Source organism: Sciurus vulgaris, assembly GCF_902686455.1.
Source record: "Sciurus vulgaris genome assembly, chromosome: 7".
NCBI lineage: Eukaryota > Metazoa > Chordata > Mammalia > Rodentia > Sciuridae > Sciurus > Sciurus vulgaris.
Genome location: NC_136467.1, coordinates 118,767,590 through 118,786,001, shown reverse-complemented (window position 1 = coordinate 118,786,001; position 18,412 = coordinate 118,767,590). Strand labels below are relative to the sequence as shown.

General features: G+C 40.1%; 1 protein-coding gene across 1 annotated transcript in view; it reads left to right on the top strand.

Moving 5' to 3' along the window:
• DNAH8 (dynein axonemal heavy chain 8) overlaps positions 1-18,412 on the top strand; it is a gene marked incomplete at its 3' end in the record, with an annotated part of 249,573 nt that overhangs the window by 16,650 nt on the left and 214,511 nt on the right. The window contains exons 6-11 of the mRNA XM_079148326.1: positions 879-986; positions 3,916-4,017; positions 7,547-7,693; positions 14,079-14,276; positions 16,348-16,424; positions 17,866-17,965. Coding sequence (XP_079004452.1) covers positions 879-986; positions 3,916-4,017; positions 7,547-7,693; positions 14,079-14,276; positions 16,348-16,424; positions 17,866-17,965 — 732 coding nt within the window. The remainder of the gene's footprint in view (positions 1-878; positions 987-3,915; positions 4,018-7,546; positions 7,694-14,078; positions 14,277-16,347; positions 16,425-17,865; positions 17,966-18,412) is intronic.

Genomic DNA, 18,412 nt, shown 5'->3' with positions numbered 1-18,412 from the left:
ACTCACTGTTTGGGTTAAGGCTTTCACAACCCAATCATTTCCCTCTGAATATTCTTGCATTGTCTCACACATGAGCTTTTGGGGGACATATCACATCCAGACCCTAACAAGTATGTCCTGTCTTAGTCGTATGTGTTCTGCTTTGTTCTGCCTTGTTCTTGATTTGTTTCTGTGAGTCTATTCTACTCTGCTCTGAGCTCCATGCATAGGTTTCCTATCTTTAGATCACTCCCAATATCTTCAGAACCTGGTGGTACTTAGTAGGTTTGCTGAAAGATGAATCTAATAAGTGAATGGGAGTTGTAGTCTGACTTTTGTTTTTAGCTACCTTTTTGAAATAGGTCAGTTCACCCTTCAAGGTGTCAGTTTCTTCTTTTCAAAAAGAGAAGATGGAGCTATTGATCTTTAACGTTGCTTTCACCTCCAAAATTTAAATTTTATTTTCATTTTTTAAAATATTTTTATTAGTTGTTGACGAACCTTTATTTATTTATTTGTATGTGGTGCTGAGAATCGAACCCAGTGCCTCACACATGCTAGGCAAATGCTCTACCACTGAGTCACAGTCCCAACCCCCCAAAATTGTATTTTTGAATAAATATTTTAGTTCAGTACTATAAAAAAATTGTAACAATAGTACAGTACAATTGTAACAATTGTAACACCTTGTTTTTCCTGTTAACAACTTGCATCTACCTTGGTATGTTTGTCAAAACAAATGTCCTTTTTATTTTTTCTTGTTCCAGATCAAGTCTGGGGTATCATATTGCATTTGGTGAAATTTGACTTGAATATAAGAATGTTCCAGATAGTATGCAGGATTGGCTGTTTAAACTATAAACATATGATGGAATTCACTTGCTCTGTTTCAATTCTAGGTTTCCATGGCACATGGAATACAAAATTTGATTAATGCCATCAGAATGATCCACAGTGTGTCAAGGTATTACAACACGTCAGAGAGAATGACCTCGTTATTTATCAAAGTGAGTTCTAAGGGAGGAAACCACACACCTGAGCCTGTGAAAAAATTAATTATTCTTTCCCTTTGAGCCAGGAAAGGGAATTGGGAAGTGTGGGTACTCTCAGAATTCAGGATTTTAATACTTGGAGTGCATGAGGAAAGATGGATATGGCCGGTGTCAGTTGTACTTCATAGTTGGGGTCATGGTTACCTTTCTCCTTGGGAAGGAGGTTAGCTCCAAGGCTTTTTGTTTAAATGTGGTTGTTTTCACTGGGTGGGTGGCACATACCTGGAATCCCAGTGACTATTTTTAAATAACTAAATAATGCTGTTTGATAACTTATTCATTCCCAATATTTTTTATTCTGATCAAGAGATAAGGATTGTGTTAGCATCACTTCTTTTGGTACTTCCGGGGCTGGGGATATAGCTCAGTTGGTAGAGTACTTGCCTCGCAAGCACAAGGCCCTGGGTTCAATCCCCAGCACTGCAAAAAAAAAAAAAAAAAAAAAAAAAAAAAAAAAGCCCCAGCTTGGTACTTCTACCATCCCAGTGGTTTATATAAAATCTTCCTGTAGAGTCATGTGGTTGTTTTTAAAAAACTGGAAAGTCATTCAAGAAACACTTGAATGAGATTTTTTAAAAATATATTTTCAGTTGTAGATGGATGCAATATCTTTATTTATTTTTATGTGATTCTGAGAATTGAACTCAGTGCCTCACACATGCTAGGCAAGTGCTCTACCACTGAGCCACAGCCCCAGCCCTGAATAGGATTTCTTTGTAAATGATTCAAGCAGAATTAAATGTATAAAGTCACATTTCAAAAAAAAATTTTTTTAAAGCAAAGTGCAAATTTAATCACTATGTCCCAAATAAGACAAGACTGTCTGCCTTCTTCCCATCCGTTCATCTCCCTCTTTCTTACTATACATGTCCCACACTGGGATCATTCTTCGTTCCAGGTTATCATTAATATTTTTTCAACATTGTGAGTCAATACATATTCAAACTAAAATCTAAGTATTGCTAATTTCTCTAGCAATTTCTTACCACGCTTTTGTGATTTCCATGTCTTCTTCCTTCTTGGATTTATGATTTCTTTTCCTAAAAAAAAAAAAAAAAAAAACAAAAAAACTCATCTAGTCTAGTCTATTCTTTCAGAGAGGGTATGTCAATGGTGAACTTCCTCAATTCCTACATGTATTAGAAGAGTTTTATTTTGTCCTACCATTCAAGTGCAGGTTTGACTGGGATTCTACGTTCAACATCATTTTCATTTGGAACTTTGAAGACATTGCTCACCTGCTTTCTAGTGTCCAGTATCTCTGATGAGGTGCTGGGGGTTAATATGATTCTTTTTTTTCCTTTGTATGTAACTAGTTTTATTCGCTGGAAGCCTTTTGGATTTTTTCTTTATGGTTGAGCGTCTCAAATTTCAAATTGATGTGATTGTTTTTACATTTATCTTGTTCTATACTTGCTGGTTTCTTTCAGTTCAAATTCTTTTTCATTCCTGGGAAATTTTCGTTTTTTTTGCCTTTGGTTATTCCTGACTCACCTGTTTAATTTATTCTCTCCCTTTGAATCTAACTTCTTTTTCTCTTCATTTCTTTTTCTCTTCCCATCTTTTTAATTAAAAGTTTTTTTTAGTTGTAGATGGACACAACGTCTTTGTTTATTCATTTATTTTCATGTGGTGCCTAGGATCAAACCCAGTGCCTCACATGTGCAAGGGAATTGCCCTACCATTGAACTATAGCCCCAGCTCATATGTTCCCATTGTTGTTTTTGGTTTTCAGCTCACTCATGTGTTCTTCAACTGTGTACCAGCTGCAGTCAATTCACCAGTACAATTTATTATTTTTATTTTTTATTTTTTGCCATGCTGGGGATTGAACCTCAGGCCTCACACATGCCAGGCAAGTGCTCTACCACTGAGCTACACTCCAGCCTTTTTATCTTGTTTTGAGAAAAACAAATTACAGTTTCCATATTCTCTAGTTGTCTTCTTCTCATGGATGTAAAGTCCCCTCCTATCTATTTTGTGAATTAATTTAGTTAGTAAAAGGTATTTGAAGAGATTTTACATGTCTTTTCTGCATTTCCTCTCTTTGTTGAGTTCGATGCCTCCGCTCTCATGCTTACTTTCCTCAGTTGCTCGATGATTCTTGCCAGTTGTACGTAGTGACTGTAGCTTGTCTTTGTGAGGTGGTGTGACTTACTGTTGGGAGGTGAGTGTGGATAGGCTTTTCTCCCATGTGGCCACCTGGACTGCGGCAGCTACCCGGGACGTGGCCATACCTCTTCAAAATTGGTTCAGGTTCATGACTTTGTCCTTTCAGCAAATTACATTGTTGCCTCCTGTACAAGTTGCTCTAAATTTCACAGCTGAGAGGGACCTCAGGCTCTTGCTGATCTTGGGATTTTCCCAGACCCATTTCATCTTCACAGTAGCCTTTTCCAGATCTGGGTTCTGGTTTTCTCTCATCGTCTTTCCCCTTCCTTCCTGCAGATCTGATGTAGTGTGCATTCTGTAATTTTAGGGATTTCCTAAAATTCTGCTTGTCATTCTGACATCTTGATCTAATCTCCAAATGACCATCCTTATTTTCTTCACCATTTTATGGCATATGAGAGGTGTTTGCATGTTGAAGAAAAAGAATCACTTGAATGAGACCAAAAACAAATTGGGGAGGAGTAGACAAATGGAAAATGTAGTTGACTTTGAAATACATGGCCCCAGTGACATTGACTTAAGACAGTAGGTAAATGTGACTTTGGGTTTCCTTTGTTTTATCTGGAGCTTGTATTACTTTTTCTCTCTTGGTATTTTGTGATTTTCTTCACTCCTCAAGTGTACTGTTTACCATATGTTTATGTTTGTGCTTTTAAAAACACAGAACTTGTATCATTTGCCTATAGTTATTTTGGACCTAAATTTATTTTAGGTAACAAATCAGATGGTGACAGCATGTAAAGCATATATTACTGATGGAGGAATAAACCATGTTTGGGATCAGGAAACGCCAGTCGTACTAAAGAAAATTCAGGTTGGTAGAAATATTTTTATTTTCATAAAGTCAGGCTTTCACCATCTGGGCCAGTTTTGTTTGTTTCATTCCTTCACATGACATGTTAATTTTTGACACAATCTCATACACAGTGGTGAGAATATAAACAATGTCATTTACCTATCACTCTCTGGCAGTGAGAGGAGCAGGTCCAAGTGACGGGAAAGTGGGAAAACTCTGACAGGCTAGAACTAGTAGATTGACTGTGCTTGAAGGAAACACAGGGAACCCCCTGCGAGGGCAGAGGAAGTAGCTGCTTTGGTGAGACAGAAGAAATGCATGAGCAAAGTAGCAAAGAGGAAGCAAGCCGAGGCCTGTGCATGGCCAGCATCTAAGACGGCAGCGAAATCAGTGTCGAAGGGAGGAAATGGCAGTGTCATTGGAGGAGAGGGTTGGTGTGAAATTCCTGATGAAAGGCCTAAGCTTCTTTTCTGCGGGACCAAACTCAAGATGGGAAGTCAGTACCAATCACCTGAACGTGTGCTCTCCTGGGGTCGAGACAACTGAAAAGGACAGAGTCTTCAGAATGACTTGAAGCTCAACAAAAAGCTGACAGACAGAAGAGTTTTTCAATGATTTAAAAAAGAAGATGAACCAGGGCCTCCAGTCAGCCGTACAGCCCCTTCGGTACAACTGGGAAGTCAATCACAGGTGTACCTTTTGTGAGGACAGAACAGAAGCTTTGGGGTCAAGCTTTCAAAATGGACTCAGTAAATACCTAACGGATGGGTGTGGGGGAGAAGAGCAGAAGTTGGCGGGACAAAGGAAGGGACACAAGAAACAACAGGGGGAACTTGTCGAGATGGCGAAGGCAGCAGAGCGCTCAAGGGTGAGTGCTCGGGCAGGAGGAGCCAAGTAATGACTTCATGGCACACTTGGTCCCGGGTGCATTTCCAGAATAAAACTGAGGTGGGCGCTGTGGCCCATGTCTATAATCCCAGAAGCTTGGGAAGCTGAGGCAGGAGGATCGCAAGTTCAAGATCAGCGTCAGGAAAGCCCTAAGCAACTTAGCGAGAGACTGTCTCAAAAAAAAAAAAAAAAAAAAAAAAAGGCAGGGGTGTTGGTGGGGTTGTGACTGGGATGCAACTCAGTGGTTAAACACCCCGGGTTCAATCCCTGCTACAAAATAAAACAAACCAAACAGAAAAAGAATAGGAAAAAAAAAAAAAAAAAAAAAAACCAATAAAACTGAGGATTAGTAGTTCTGAGCACCTTTTCACATCCCTGTTGGTATGTCTTTTAAGAAAGGTCTTTTTAGGGGCTGGAGTTGTGGCTCAGCGGTGGAGCACTTGCTGAGCCAGGGTGAGGCATTAGTGTTCGATTCTCAGCACCACATTAAAAAAATAAAGAAGTAAAATATAGAGGTATTGTGTTCATCTACAACTAAGAAAAATATTGAAAAAAAGAGAAATGTCTTTTCAGATCCTTTGCCCACTTTTCAATCAGGTTGTTTACTTTCTTGCTATTGAGTTGTTCAGAGTTCCTTATATATTTTGGATCTAAATCCCTTGTCAGATGCATGGTTTGTAAATACTGTCTCTCCACCCTTTCACTTATTTCCTTGGCTGTGCAGTTTTTTAATCCATGTGCTCTATTTGTGTATTTTTGCTCTGTTACTTATACTTCTGGAGCCATTAAAAAAAAAAAAAAAATCACAGCCCAGACCAATGTCAAAGAACTTTTCCCTTACATTTTCTTCTATGAATTTTATAGTTTCATATCTTAACCTTTAAGTCTTTAATCTGTTTGAGTTGATTTTGTATACTGTGTGAAGTAAGAGTCCAACTTCATTCTTCTGTATGGGGAGATCCAGTTTTCCTTACACAATTTGTTGAAACGATGTCCCTTTCTCCACTGTGCGATCTTGGCACCCTTACTGGAGATTGGTTGACCCTAATACCTGGATTTATTTCTGGTCCCTCTCTTCTGTTGTTCCGTATGTCTGTTTTCATGCTGGTACCATTCTATTTTGATTACCATAGCTTTGTAATACATTTTGAAGTCAGCTTGTATGATGCCCCCAGCTTTGCAATTGAAAATGACCATGTCACCTGACTCCTATCAGAATGTCTGTTATAAAGATGACCAGATAACAAGCACTGGCGAGAATGTGGAGAAAAGGGAACTCTTGTGCACTGTTGGTGGGAATATAAATTGGTGTAGTTGTTATGGAAAACAGTGTGAAGGTGCCCCAAAAAATTAAAAATAGAACCACCATAGGATCTAGTGCTCCCCCTTGTGGGTGTACATCCAGAGGAAACAAAATCATTGTCTCGAGGAGGTAATCTGCATTTTCATGTTCATTGCAGCATTATTCACAATAGCCAAGACAGGAAAAAACCTAAGTGTCCATCAAAAAATATATGGACCACATAATGATACTTTGATCAACAGTGGACCACATGTATAATGGCCATCCCCTGAGATTATAATGTAACTGCAAGATTCCTATATGCTAGTGATGTTCTAGCTATGGCAGAATAATGGCCCCTCCAAAGATGTTCATGTCCTTATCCCCAGAGCCTGTCAAAATGTTATGCTACATGGCAAGGGGGAATTAAGTTTGCTGATCATCTGTCCTTGGTGTGGGGATTGTCTAAGTGGGTCCAGTGCAGTCATCAGAGTCTTCGTATTGGGAAGAGGGAGGTGGAAGTGACAGAACTAGAGAGATGGTAACATGATAAAAAATAAACTGGCCCATGGTAGCACTGAGAAAGTTTAACCTTGAAAAAAAGGAGCTTGGTTTTTAGAAAATGTTAGCTTGACATGGTAGTTAATTCCTACTGAACCCTAGTGACTATATCCTCTTTTTTATTTCTACTCAGTTCACTGATGATACCTTAGGCTTCACAAATTAAAACAATAATAAGATGCACCTCACTCCTATTAATGACTGGGCAGTGGTATGGTTGCACTCAAATGTTAGGATTTCAGCAATACTCTAATCCAAGACTTTATGATCTTGACCTGGGGATGTAGCTTAGTGGCAGAGCACTTGTCTAGCAAGTGTAAGGCCCTTGGTTCAATCCCTAGTACTGCCAAAATAAAATAAAATAAAATAAAATAAATCCTTTATTATCTCCTTTTGGAGAAATGATGGTTGGATGATAAGTTATTACAAAGTCTTCATGTTTTATGTATGTGTATATCAAGAAAGCTGATGCAAGAAGGATGCCAGATGAATAAGGAAGTCTTGACAGATAACTTCTGGGTCTCTTGGGAGTTGTAATTAGCATGAAAGTATGAAAACAAATAGTATGTGTCATAGTTTGATGTAGGACAAGGGAAAATAATGAGGATGAAGAGATGAAAACACTGTGTGTATTTAAAAAACTATATGGGTCTTCACTGGCTTTGAATATGTAGACAGAGAACTTGAACTTGGTGAACAGCAGCAGCCCGTTTGAGGGGCTAGCACCATCAATTCTGTGTGAGGATAGAATTTCTGAATTTTTGATTCGTGAACAAACATCTCACCACCCCTCCCCTTCCTGTGATTCTCTTGTAGGATTGCATTTTTCTATTCAAGGAATATCAGTCATCTTTTCACAAAACAAGGAAACAGATTTTAGACTCATCAGGGGAAAAATCTTTTGAGGTTTCAGAAATGTACATATTTGGGAAATTTGAAGCTTTCTGTAAAAGACTGGAGAAGGTAAGTGTTATGCAGTCACAGGGCCCCCCTCCCAACCCCCACAAATGACCTGCTTGGTTATTTCACGCTTTATGTAGTGTTGTTGAAAATTATTGTTCCGGATCTCTTGTCCCACTGTTGATGTGAATCATCTGATTAAATTAGTCACAAATCACTGCATTTATTATAATTTTTTAATCTTTAGTTACTGCCTTTTTCCAGGCACATACCAACTATTGCAAACTTTCACGTTTCAAGACTTCAATTCCACTTCCATGTTAAAAACGTCTGCCCTTGACCATTAGGTTAGGCTGTGAGATGAAATACCTGCAGATGCCTGGCAGAACCCAGTCTTGTGCAGTGTTTGGATGTCCAGTGTTTCCTCTTTCTGGGCCTGTGTACATGGAGACATTGTATGGGGGATGCCTTTGTTGAGCAGGTATGGGTGGGGAACTTCTGCACCTTTTATTTCATTTATTAAGGCTGACTGAGGGGCAACGATATTTTTTCAGGGATATAGGAAAGCTGGTACCAGAGGTTCCTTGGAGTCAGCCTTTGGCAGATCTCTAAAGATATCATGTAGCCAGCCCTCATCCCACCCGACTTTTTTTTTTCAAACTCCCTGGATCCTGGTAGTATTTAGGATCCTATTCATCTTTTGTTGGAAAATGGGGGGGGGGGGGTGGAAGGACATGATATAGGTTGAAGAGCATTTCCCAGACATGTCCAGAGGCCAATTTTTATTTGTAATCTCCTGATCCAGCCAGAACAGGAAAATGGAGAACCAGTTGACTGAGGGGGGTCCTTACTACATATTTCTATGGGGCTTTGTTTGCTTGTTTGTTTCTTACCAACTTTATTGAAACAAAGTTCACATTTCATACAGTTTACCCATTTAAAGTGTACAAGTCAATGGTTTCTAATATTTTCACACAGTTGTATAACTATTGCTACAATCTGATTTTAGAGAGATGATTAGATATTTTCATTCCCACTGAACACAACCTGGATCTATTAGCAATCACACCCTATTCACCCCTCTTCCCATGCCTAACCACACACTAATCTACTTTGTCTCTAATAGATGTCTATGTTGGACATCTCATATAGACAGGCTCATATGATAATGTCTTTTGGCATTCATTTAGCATCATGTTTTCAAGTTCATCTGTGTTGCAGTGCTACATTTTATTGCAGATTGTTGTGGTATGGATATACCACATTTTATTTATCCACTCATGATGGACATTTGGGTTGCTTCCTCTTTTTGACTATTAGGAATAATGCTCATACAAACATTCGTGCTGGGGATTGAACCAGGGCCTTGTGCATGTACAAGTTTTTAATATGGATCTATGTTGTTATTTCTCAGGTGTCTACATAAAAGTGGAATTGCCGGGTCATATGCCAACTCCATATTTCATCATTGTTGTTGAGACAGGGTCTAAGTTGCCTAGGCTGATCTGAAACTGTGAGGCTCAAGCGATCCTCCCTCTGCAGCCCCTTAAGTAGCTGGGTACAGGTGCATGCCACCGCACCCCACTGGCAACTCCATATTTAACTTTGAGGAAGCACTAAACCTTCCAAAGTAGTCGCACGAGTTTATGTTGTAATTAGCAAGGAATAAGGGCTGTTTCTCCACATCCTCTACAACACTTGTTATTACATCTGTCCTCCTGAATTTGATCATCCTAGTGGGTGTGAAGTAGTGTTGATTTTCCCTGAGAACTAACTGTTTCGAGCATCTTTTCATCTACTTTTTGTCCATTTGTTTTTTATTCTTTGGCGGAAAGTCTGTTCAAATGTTTTGCACATGGTGAGTTTATATTTTTATTGTTGAGTCGTAAGCATTCTTTATAAGTCCCTTATGAGATTTCTTTATAAGTCCCTTATGAGATTTATGATTTGCAAATATTTTCTTTAATTCTGTGGGTTATCTTTTCCCTCTCCTCAGTGTGCCCTCTGAAGCAAAAGTGTTTAATTTTTATGAAGTTCAACTTACCATATTTTTTTTCTGTTGCTTGTGCTTTTTGGTGCCATATCAAAGAGATTGTTGTACAAGACTGATTTGTGAACAGTAGAGATTTTGGGGGCATATGGTCAGTTAGGATATCAGCATAGGTCAAATTAATAAATAGGCCCCATTGGTCGGAACTTGTTCCACAATGATTCCCCCTCCCCCCTTCTCTTTCTTTGTGGTGCTTGGGATTAGGGATGGAACCCAGGACCTCGTGCATGTTAGGACAGTGTTCTACCACTGAGCACAGCCCAGCCCATACTGGTTCTGATCCATTAGAGCATAAACGTTGGAGGGGGTCCTGGTTACTGTTAATTTTCCTGGAACAAGGAAGCTTGCCAACTTGGACACAGCTTGGTAGATCTTAATAGCCTAATAGCAGTAAAGATCCTTGGTGGCAGGTCTGATTCTAGGCAGAATGGGCATCTGTCTGTGAAAAGCAGCCTGGGCATTCCTTTGGTGCTGGGGGTGGTGGTAATGGATAGTTGCATTAGCTGTACTTTCCTTTCTCTGGGGAGACTTTGTCTCTTGTTTTAAGAATAGAAAGTCAAGTCATAAGGGCTCAGCCATCAGAGCTAAAGCGGCAATCCCCAGAGGCCTTGCCCGAAGTGTATTCTGATTGCTAGGTTGTTCCCACTCCTCTGAACTGAGATCCCTTGAATGAATGGCATTTCTCCCAGGTATAATTGGTGTATATTGGCATCTATACCCTCAAATATTGGGTTGTCAAACTTATTCTGAATTATGGCCAGGATTTAACCTGGTCTCTTTGCTGAGTGGGGCACAGTAGGCACCCCCGTTGGACTACCCCGTGAGCTCTTTTAAAAAATTCTTTTTTTTGAGTTGTAGATGGACAGCATGCCTTATTTTATTTGTTTATTTTTACGTGGTGCTAAGGACTGAACCTAGTGCCTCACGCGTGCTAGGCAAGTGCTCTGCCACTGAGATACAGCCCCAGCCCCCTCTGTGAACCCTTAAATAGTTTAGAAGGAGAGCCCAAGGGTTAAGCTCAGTCAGAGCCTACTAGAAAAAGCTGAGATTCAAAGTCAGAATGACCAGCCAGATGCATGTCCAGTAGTGGCGCATGCCTGTAATCCCAGCAAATTGGGAGGCTAAGGCAGGAAGATGGCAAGTTTGAAGCAAGCCTCAGCAACTTAGCAAGACCCTGTCTCAAAAATAAAAAAATAGAGGGACTAGGGATATAGCAAAGTGATAAAGCAACCTGGGCAGTCTCCAGTACCAAAAAAATCAATCAGTCAAAGTCAGAGTGACCAAGTGGCAAAGTCTGAGAACCTATAGGACTGAGCCTGGGGCTGGAGAGCTAAGACCTCAGACTTGGCCTGAGACCTTTAAGGAACAAATGCAGAAAAAGGTTCTAATATGTCAGCATTAGGATGCCTGAAACACCTTTTTTTTGTAGGTACTAACTTGGTACGTTGAATGATAGTCTGTCTTAAAGAGCCAGAATTAAGTGTATACAATAACCTTTGCTGCTGCTTCCTGCCATGTGAATATTGGTGTTTCCCAGAGTGAGAGTTTTATACGTTTTTCCTGCTGAAAATTTGTGGGAGAGAAAAAAAGGAATGGGAGCTGGTATTGCTGGGGGGAGATTTAAGGAACAGGAGCTAGGAAATGAGGTGTAGGTCATGACACATGGTGACCCTGGGATGAGAGGATCATAGCAGACTGAGAACCAGGAAGGGTGCCAAGGTCAGTGAGCTGGAGAAAGGATTAAAATTGATTGTCAGAACCGAAAGGTCAAGAGTTGATAAAGAGAGTTGGTGTTCTTCAGTTCCATCCATTAACCAGCAGATGCCATAATTTCACTCTTCTTTATGGCTGAGTAATACTCCATCGTGTATACATATCACATTTTCTTTATACATTCGTCTGTTGATGGGCATTGGGACTGGTTCTGTAACTTGGCTAATGTGAATTGTACTGCTATTAACATGGATATGGCCGTATCTCTAGAGTATGCTGATTTTAGATCTTTTGGATATATATCAAGAAGTGGGATAGCTGGGTCATATGGTGGTTCCATTTCTAATCTTTTGAGTGATCTCCATACTGTTTTCCAGAGTGGTTGCACTAATTTGCAGTCCCACCAACATTGTGTGAGTGTACCTTTTTCCCCATATCCTGCCAGCATTTATTAATATTTGTGTTCGTATTGATTGCCATTCTGACTGGAGTGAGATGAAATCTCAATGTAGTTTTGATTTGCATTTCTCTGATTGTTAGAGATGTTGAACATTGTTTCATATATTCATTGTCCATTTATTTTTCCTCTTTTGAAAAGTGTCTGTTGTTTTGACCATTTATTATTTGGGTGATTTTTTTTTTGGTGTTAAGTTTTTTGAGGTATTTACATATTCTGGATATTAGTCCCCTGTCTGAGGAGCAGGTGGCAAAGATCTCCCAATCTGTAGGTTCTCCCTTCACAATCTTAATTGTTTCCTTTGTAGGTTTTTATGTTGATGTCATCCTGCTTGTTGATTCTTGGTTTGTTTCTTGAACTTTAGGAGTTTTGTTAAGGAAGTCATGCCTGTGCCGATAGTTGGAGTGTTGAGCCTACAGTTGTAGTTTCTGGACCCAGAAAGTAAAGGGTCAAATATTTTCTCTTATATGCAGAAGCTAGACCAAAATAAGGGAAACAAAAAGAGGGAGGAAATCCCATGGAGATAGAAGAGAGTCAGTGGAGTAGAGGAAGGGCATTGAGAGGGAGAGAGGAGGATGGGAGAGGGGAGAAAAGGTGGAACGAATCTCACTGGACTCTCTGCACATATACGAATATACAGTGAATTTCACCTTTGCGAATATCTATAATGCTCTAATTAAAAAAAAACACTCTAAATAAATAGAAGAAAGAGCAGTAGAGTAGAGGAAAGGGAACAAGGAGAGGGAGGAGGAGAGGGAAAAGGGGCACTGGGGACTGAACTGGAGCAAATTATATTCTGTGTGTAATTATCTCTGAATGAACCCTGGTATTATATAATTGTAGTACACTAATTGAGAGAGAGAGAGAGAGAGAGAGAGAGAGAGAGAGAGAGAGAGAAACTCTGGTGAAAAAGGCAAGACCAGGACAAACGAGCTGGGGTGTGGTCATGGCTGTTTCTATTGCCGCATGGTGTGGGATTATCACTGGATAGATGAAGGGGCAAGAGTGGGACCAGCCGCCATCTCAGCCTCAAGATAACCCCTCATCTTACCCCTGGACAAAACAGAGTCTGTGTTCATGACAGGAATCTTGTCCTGAGTCTCTGGCTCGTGGAGCCAGGTGGTAGAAGGAGGGCAGAGTGTTAGCAGGTGAGAATAGCTGAGCAGGCTGGGAGTTTTGTTCTTCCATTCGTTTGGCTTTTAAAGTAGACGGTGTAGTGTTATGTCGGTGTTAGGAGGCGCTCCGGGTATTTCCTGTGTTTACATGGAGTATGCATAGCAGCTGTAAGTCCCAGGTGACCTTGTTTCCTCCAGGTTTGGATACAGTGATTTTTGGAAGCGTGAGGAAACAGTGGCAGAAGAACAGCAGTTGCTCTGGAAACAGCCCTTCTGTTTTCAGATGTGCACAGGACTTTATGTGAAGCCTGCTGGTGGTGGGAGGACAGCAGTTGTCTTCATGGTGTGTGGAAATTGGAGGAGTCCCTAAAAACAGGCTTATTTCCTTTCTCTCCCTGGAGAGCTTCGAGCATCATTGTTTAATGCAGGAAACTAAAGGGGGAATAACTGAGGAAGATGAAGGAACCAAGTAGCCTGTGGATGTAAGATTTTTGGGGGTGTAGTATGTGCCGCTGGTACACAGAGACAGAGGTGGCCATTTCTGATTCTGAGTCTTTCCCAGGGCTCCTGGGGGTCAGAAGCGATTGCTGTCATCCTTCAGGCTTCTAGGGCTGAATGTAGGTGTCAAAGGAAGAACGAGGGATTTGTGTGAAGGTCACAACTATGGTGAAGGCCAGCAGCCGTGGTGATCCAGTAGAATGATTTTTAGAAAATCCTCAAGAACAAAAGAATGAAGCTGTTTGAGTCAAGATCTCATTCTGCCTCACCGCATGAAAAAGTGATTCGCTTCTGAGAAAGGTGGTAAAATTCTCTCTGGATATGATAGAACATCATCTGTCATAAAAAGTCTTAGAGTAGTAAAGATAGGTGGCAGAGCTATGTCTTCCATTTTCATCTCCTCTGGTAGGTCTTATCTAAATGAAACTAGAGCCTGTCTGTTGGTTTGACTTTTTAACTAATGATTCATTTTAGAGAAGGGGCCTAATATCTCATTTTTAAAATAGACAGTAGCATTGGCTGCAGCTGTAGCTCAGAGGTAGAATGCTTGCCTCGCCAGTGCTGTTTGATCCCAGCGCTGCCAATAAATAAACAGATAACTTTTCTCTTTTTAAGATTACAGAAATGATAACTATTGTTCAGACATATTCATCCTTGAGTAATTCTACAATAGAAGGAATAGATATCATGGCAATAAAATTCAAAAATATCTATCAAGGGGTTAAGAAAAAACAATATGACATTCTGGATCCAAGGCGGACAGAATTCGACAAAGATTTTGTAGACTTCATGACAAAAATCAATGCTTTAGAGGTAAGTGGTTATACATGCTCTTCCTTAGGAAAGCTGAACTAGTCAGTAGTGCTGTCCTGTATTTACTGTAAAGATTCACATAGAGTAAATGTTCACATATTTACTATTATGTTAAATTCCTGTTGCGAATTGATAAAAATGTTTGCAGTGTGAATAATTTTTAAACGAGTTCACAAATATTTTCCAACTTTTTGTTTTAATAAAAAATGAACATATACAATGCCAGATGTCAGCGAATAACCAGACGCCTAAAGGGCCATTAGAACTATGGTTCATTTTAAATTTACTTTAGAATTTGCATTTCATTTTTCTTGTGCCAAGGAGCCAGTGTAAGAATATATTTGTAGTCCTTATTGTTTCTGTTTGGAGAGATTTGAGGGCAGATGGAGAAGATGGGTCACCCTCCCTTTGGCCTTGTGCCTTAAGCCTGCGTTCTTCCTGCAGCCAGGAAGGGGAGCTCTGAAGAGGCCTCATATCTTGTGTGTCATAGATTAAGGGACACCAGAAGCATGAGGAGGAGGAGTCAAAATATGTTAGATGAGGCTGTGTCGTATTTCTTACTTTTTGGGCTTATATGACTTCAGTTCTATTCTAACTGAAAACTACCATTGAACCAAGTTCAGCCCCAGGAAATCATCTTCTCTTTGCTGTGGAACAACTTGGAGACATAGGCAGGGAGAAGAATATTCTTGGTCTCCTTTATGCATCTGAAATTCTTGCCATGAAAGTGAGAAAAAAAATCAGTTTTGGACTGAGGATCTAGCTTGGTGGTAGAGCACTTGCCTAGCAGATCCAGGGGTTTGGGTTAGATCCCCAGCACGCTGCATACGCACACAAACACACACAGAATCATATTTTTGCTGCATTTATTAATTTTAAAAAACTATGTTACATACAATCTGGGCAATATAAATTTAAAAATCCCTAAAATTCTACCATTCTAATAACCGCACTTTTTATTTTTGGCATAGATTTCCTTTCAGCATATGAAAATTAGATTCTTTGATATTAAGACCTTTTAGTTCTTACTTTTAATTTTAGGTTAGTTGAGTAGGATAGAGTTTGCTTCCAAAATGCATTGGGAGTTAAATGTTTATGGCAAGGGAGATTTTTAAAAAACTTGTTATCTCTTAAATTATTTTTAAGACTTATTAATAAGTGTTTTTATGTTTTAGAAGACATATTGTGGTCCGAGATACACATTTTAGCTTTTGGTAAATTCAGAGGCCAGATTAGCCTTTTAACAGATAATTTGCTTGACGAGGCAGTGTTTTAATTTTCCTTCCTTTTCCAACGTTCAGTTCATGGGTGTGCTATGTATTAGTAGATCTAACCAGTTCAGTCTGTAAAAATAATTTGCAAAGTGATTCAGCTCCCTCTTTTGGATACCAGCAGTTTGGAGTTCACTTCTTGGGATAGGTAGGAGTTTTGGAAAACATTTTCTGCTGTTTGTTCCTCCTTAGCAGTGGCAAAGATATTTCCAGGAGTAGCTGTGTTGGAAAATGATACTCTTACCCTGGTGTGTACAGTGTCATTACATTGTTCTATGAGCACGCTTAGACATTCTAAATGTCCCAAAGAAAAATGTTTGGCAAGGGACACTCCTTTCATAAATTCTCTAACCAGGGATATCAGTAATGAGCTGCAAATGGAAAACACATGTGACTTTAATTTTTCTAGCAGCCACGTGGAGAGAATTAAAGAGAGGCAGGTGAAATTAATTTTAATAATTATGCTTTATTGATCCCATTCATTCAAAATGGTATGATTTTAAAATATCATTAAGATAGAAATCATTAATGAGATATTTTACATCATCTGTTTTTGCACTAAGTCTTTGAAATCCTGCTTGTATTTTACAGTTACAGACATCTTATTCTAAGTAGTTATAGTTTAAGTGCTCAGGAGCTACAGTGTGGCCTGTGGCTGTCATGTTGGATGGAGCATTTCTAGATGGGTACATGGCAGAGAGCTGGGAGGCTATTTTGATGGTAGAGAAGCCATTAACTGTTAAACAAAATGGATCTCTTCCTTAACATAAAAAAACCATTTAAGTATTTATATGTTTTAGGTACAGATACAAGCGTTCATGAACAGTACTTTTGGAAAAATCTTATCTTCTCAGCAAGCTCTTCAGCTGCTGCAAAGGTATTTATAATACTTTAAGCAGTATAGTTTCTAGGTGGGACACAAATGATCTGAAAACACAATTTCAAATAAGATACTGTTCAGAAATCTCTCCTACATAAACCTTAATGCTTACAATATTACCTTTCAATTACCACTAAACAGATTGATAAAAATTTGAAATAAAGTATGTTATTTTTTTCACTGCATTTTTATAGCCAAAAGTCTTTCAATAAGAAGATGAAATTATCTCACATGTTCCCCCACCCCCAGTCCTGTACTATGCTCAAGGTTAATTTCCTAGGAGTTATCGGGAAGGGAACAAATAATGTTTAATTCTACATATTGAAGGGATTCCCAAGAGTGGGATTATAGAAGAGTACAATTTTCCATTTTTCCTGGGGGCTCTTTTTATCTTTTTTGTTTATTTCATTACATATACGTGAGGCGTACAGCGTGATGTTTTGACGTATCTGGCGGAGTGGGTGCTGCAGTCAGGCACTAACACATCCGTCATCTCACACAGTTACCCCCTCTTTGTTTGTGTAAGAGCACCTAAAATCTGCTCTCCCACCACTTCCTTTCCCTCTCTTCCAAACAGAGGTTCTGCCCCAGTGGGTGAGGAATCTGCATTAGAAGGACAAGCTGGACTAGAGGCCCTGCTCTTCCAGCTCAGGGGTGTGGGGCTTAAGACCCCTGTTGGGGCCCTATTGGAACTCTTCTGGGAGTCAGAGGGTCTGGGTTTGGGTCTGGCTTATCACAGTTCCACGTGGATGTTAGGATGGCTCATACCTTGAGAGACCCACGTGAGATTCAGACATATAGTGATTCAGATGAGTGACAGTACTGTGCAGTCTGCAGGCACCATTTTCTTGACCACCTCCCTCTGTCTCTCTTCCGTCTCTGTCCCCCCCTTTTTACCTATGCACGCTGCTGTCAATTCATTTTATTATCAGAACATGATGGTCTGTTCCTTCCCGTGCATCCCTTATTCTCTGAGTGCAAGTGCTTTTCAGACAGAGTTGTTATGATGACTGTGGTTATTGGGAATGACATGGGCACTAACATTGGCAGAGGTACATTCAGGGTGCTCCTGTACCTTTACTGAGCCACCCTCCACTCTTCTCTTTCGTGTCAGATTAAATGTCACGTTCTTGGGGAAGTTTTCTTGACACCTCAGACTTGGCCAGGTCCCCCTGTTAGATGCATCTCCAACCTCCACATAATTTACATCATTGCTCAAGTAACTCTTGACTGATAGCTGCCTTTTCCATAAGATGACCCTAAGCTCTGGAGAGCGCAGGTGCCCCTGCCTGGCCTCTTTCATCACTGGACATCCCAGGAGAGGGTGTGAGCCTGGTGTGAATGTCTGTCAGGTAGTTGAACCCGTGGTTAGCACTCCGGCAGCTCTGAGGTCTATTTCTCACTTCCTTTTAAATTACTCAGCATGAATTACTTTTAGATTTCAGAAGCTGAACATTCCCTGTCTTCAGTTAGAAATCAATCACACAATCGAGCGAATTCTCCATTATTATGTGGCTGAACTTGAAGCTACGAAAAAGGCAAGTGGCATGTTTATGAATTGGAATGATGCGTGGTACAAAAGGAAAAAAATCTGAAGGCATTTACTCTCACTTTCTATGCCTCACTTTAAAAAAAAAATGTTTTCCTAAGTTGTAGATGGATCCCATACCTTCATTTTATTTATTTTATGTGGGGCTGAGGATCAAACCCAGTGCCTCCCTGGTGAGGCAAGCGCTCTGCCACTGAGCTACAACCCCAGCCCCTGCACCAAGCTTTTCAGAGTGACTCTCACTGTTGAGGACCTTCGAGGTCCCCTTTGGCTTGGGGGAAGGTGCTGGCGGGGCATGTCACTGCACAGCCCCGTCGACACCTCTGCTCTTAAGAACTAGCTGTCTTTTTGCCACAGTAGTCAGGTGTGTATATAGCAGAGCCCACTGAAGTTAGTATTTTTTCATATAGAAATACAGGCTCTGGAGAATAGATAT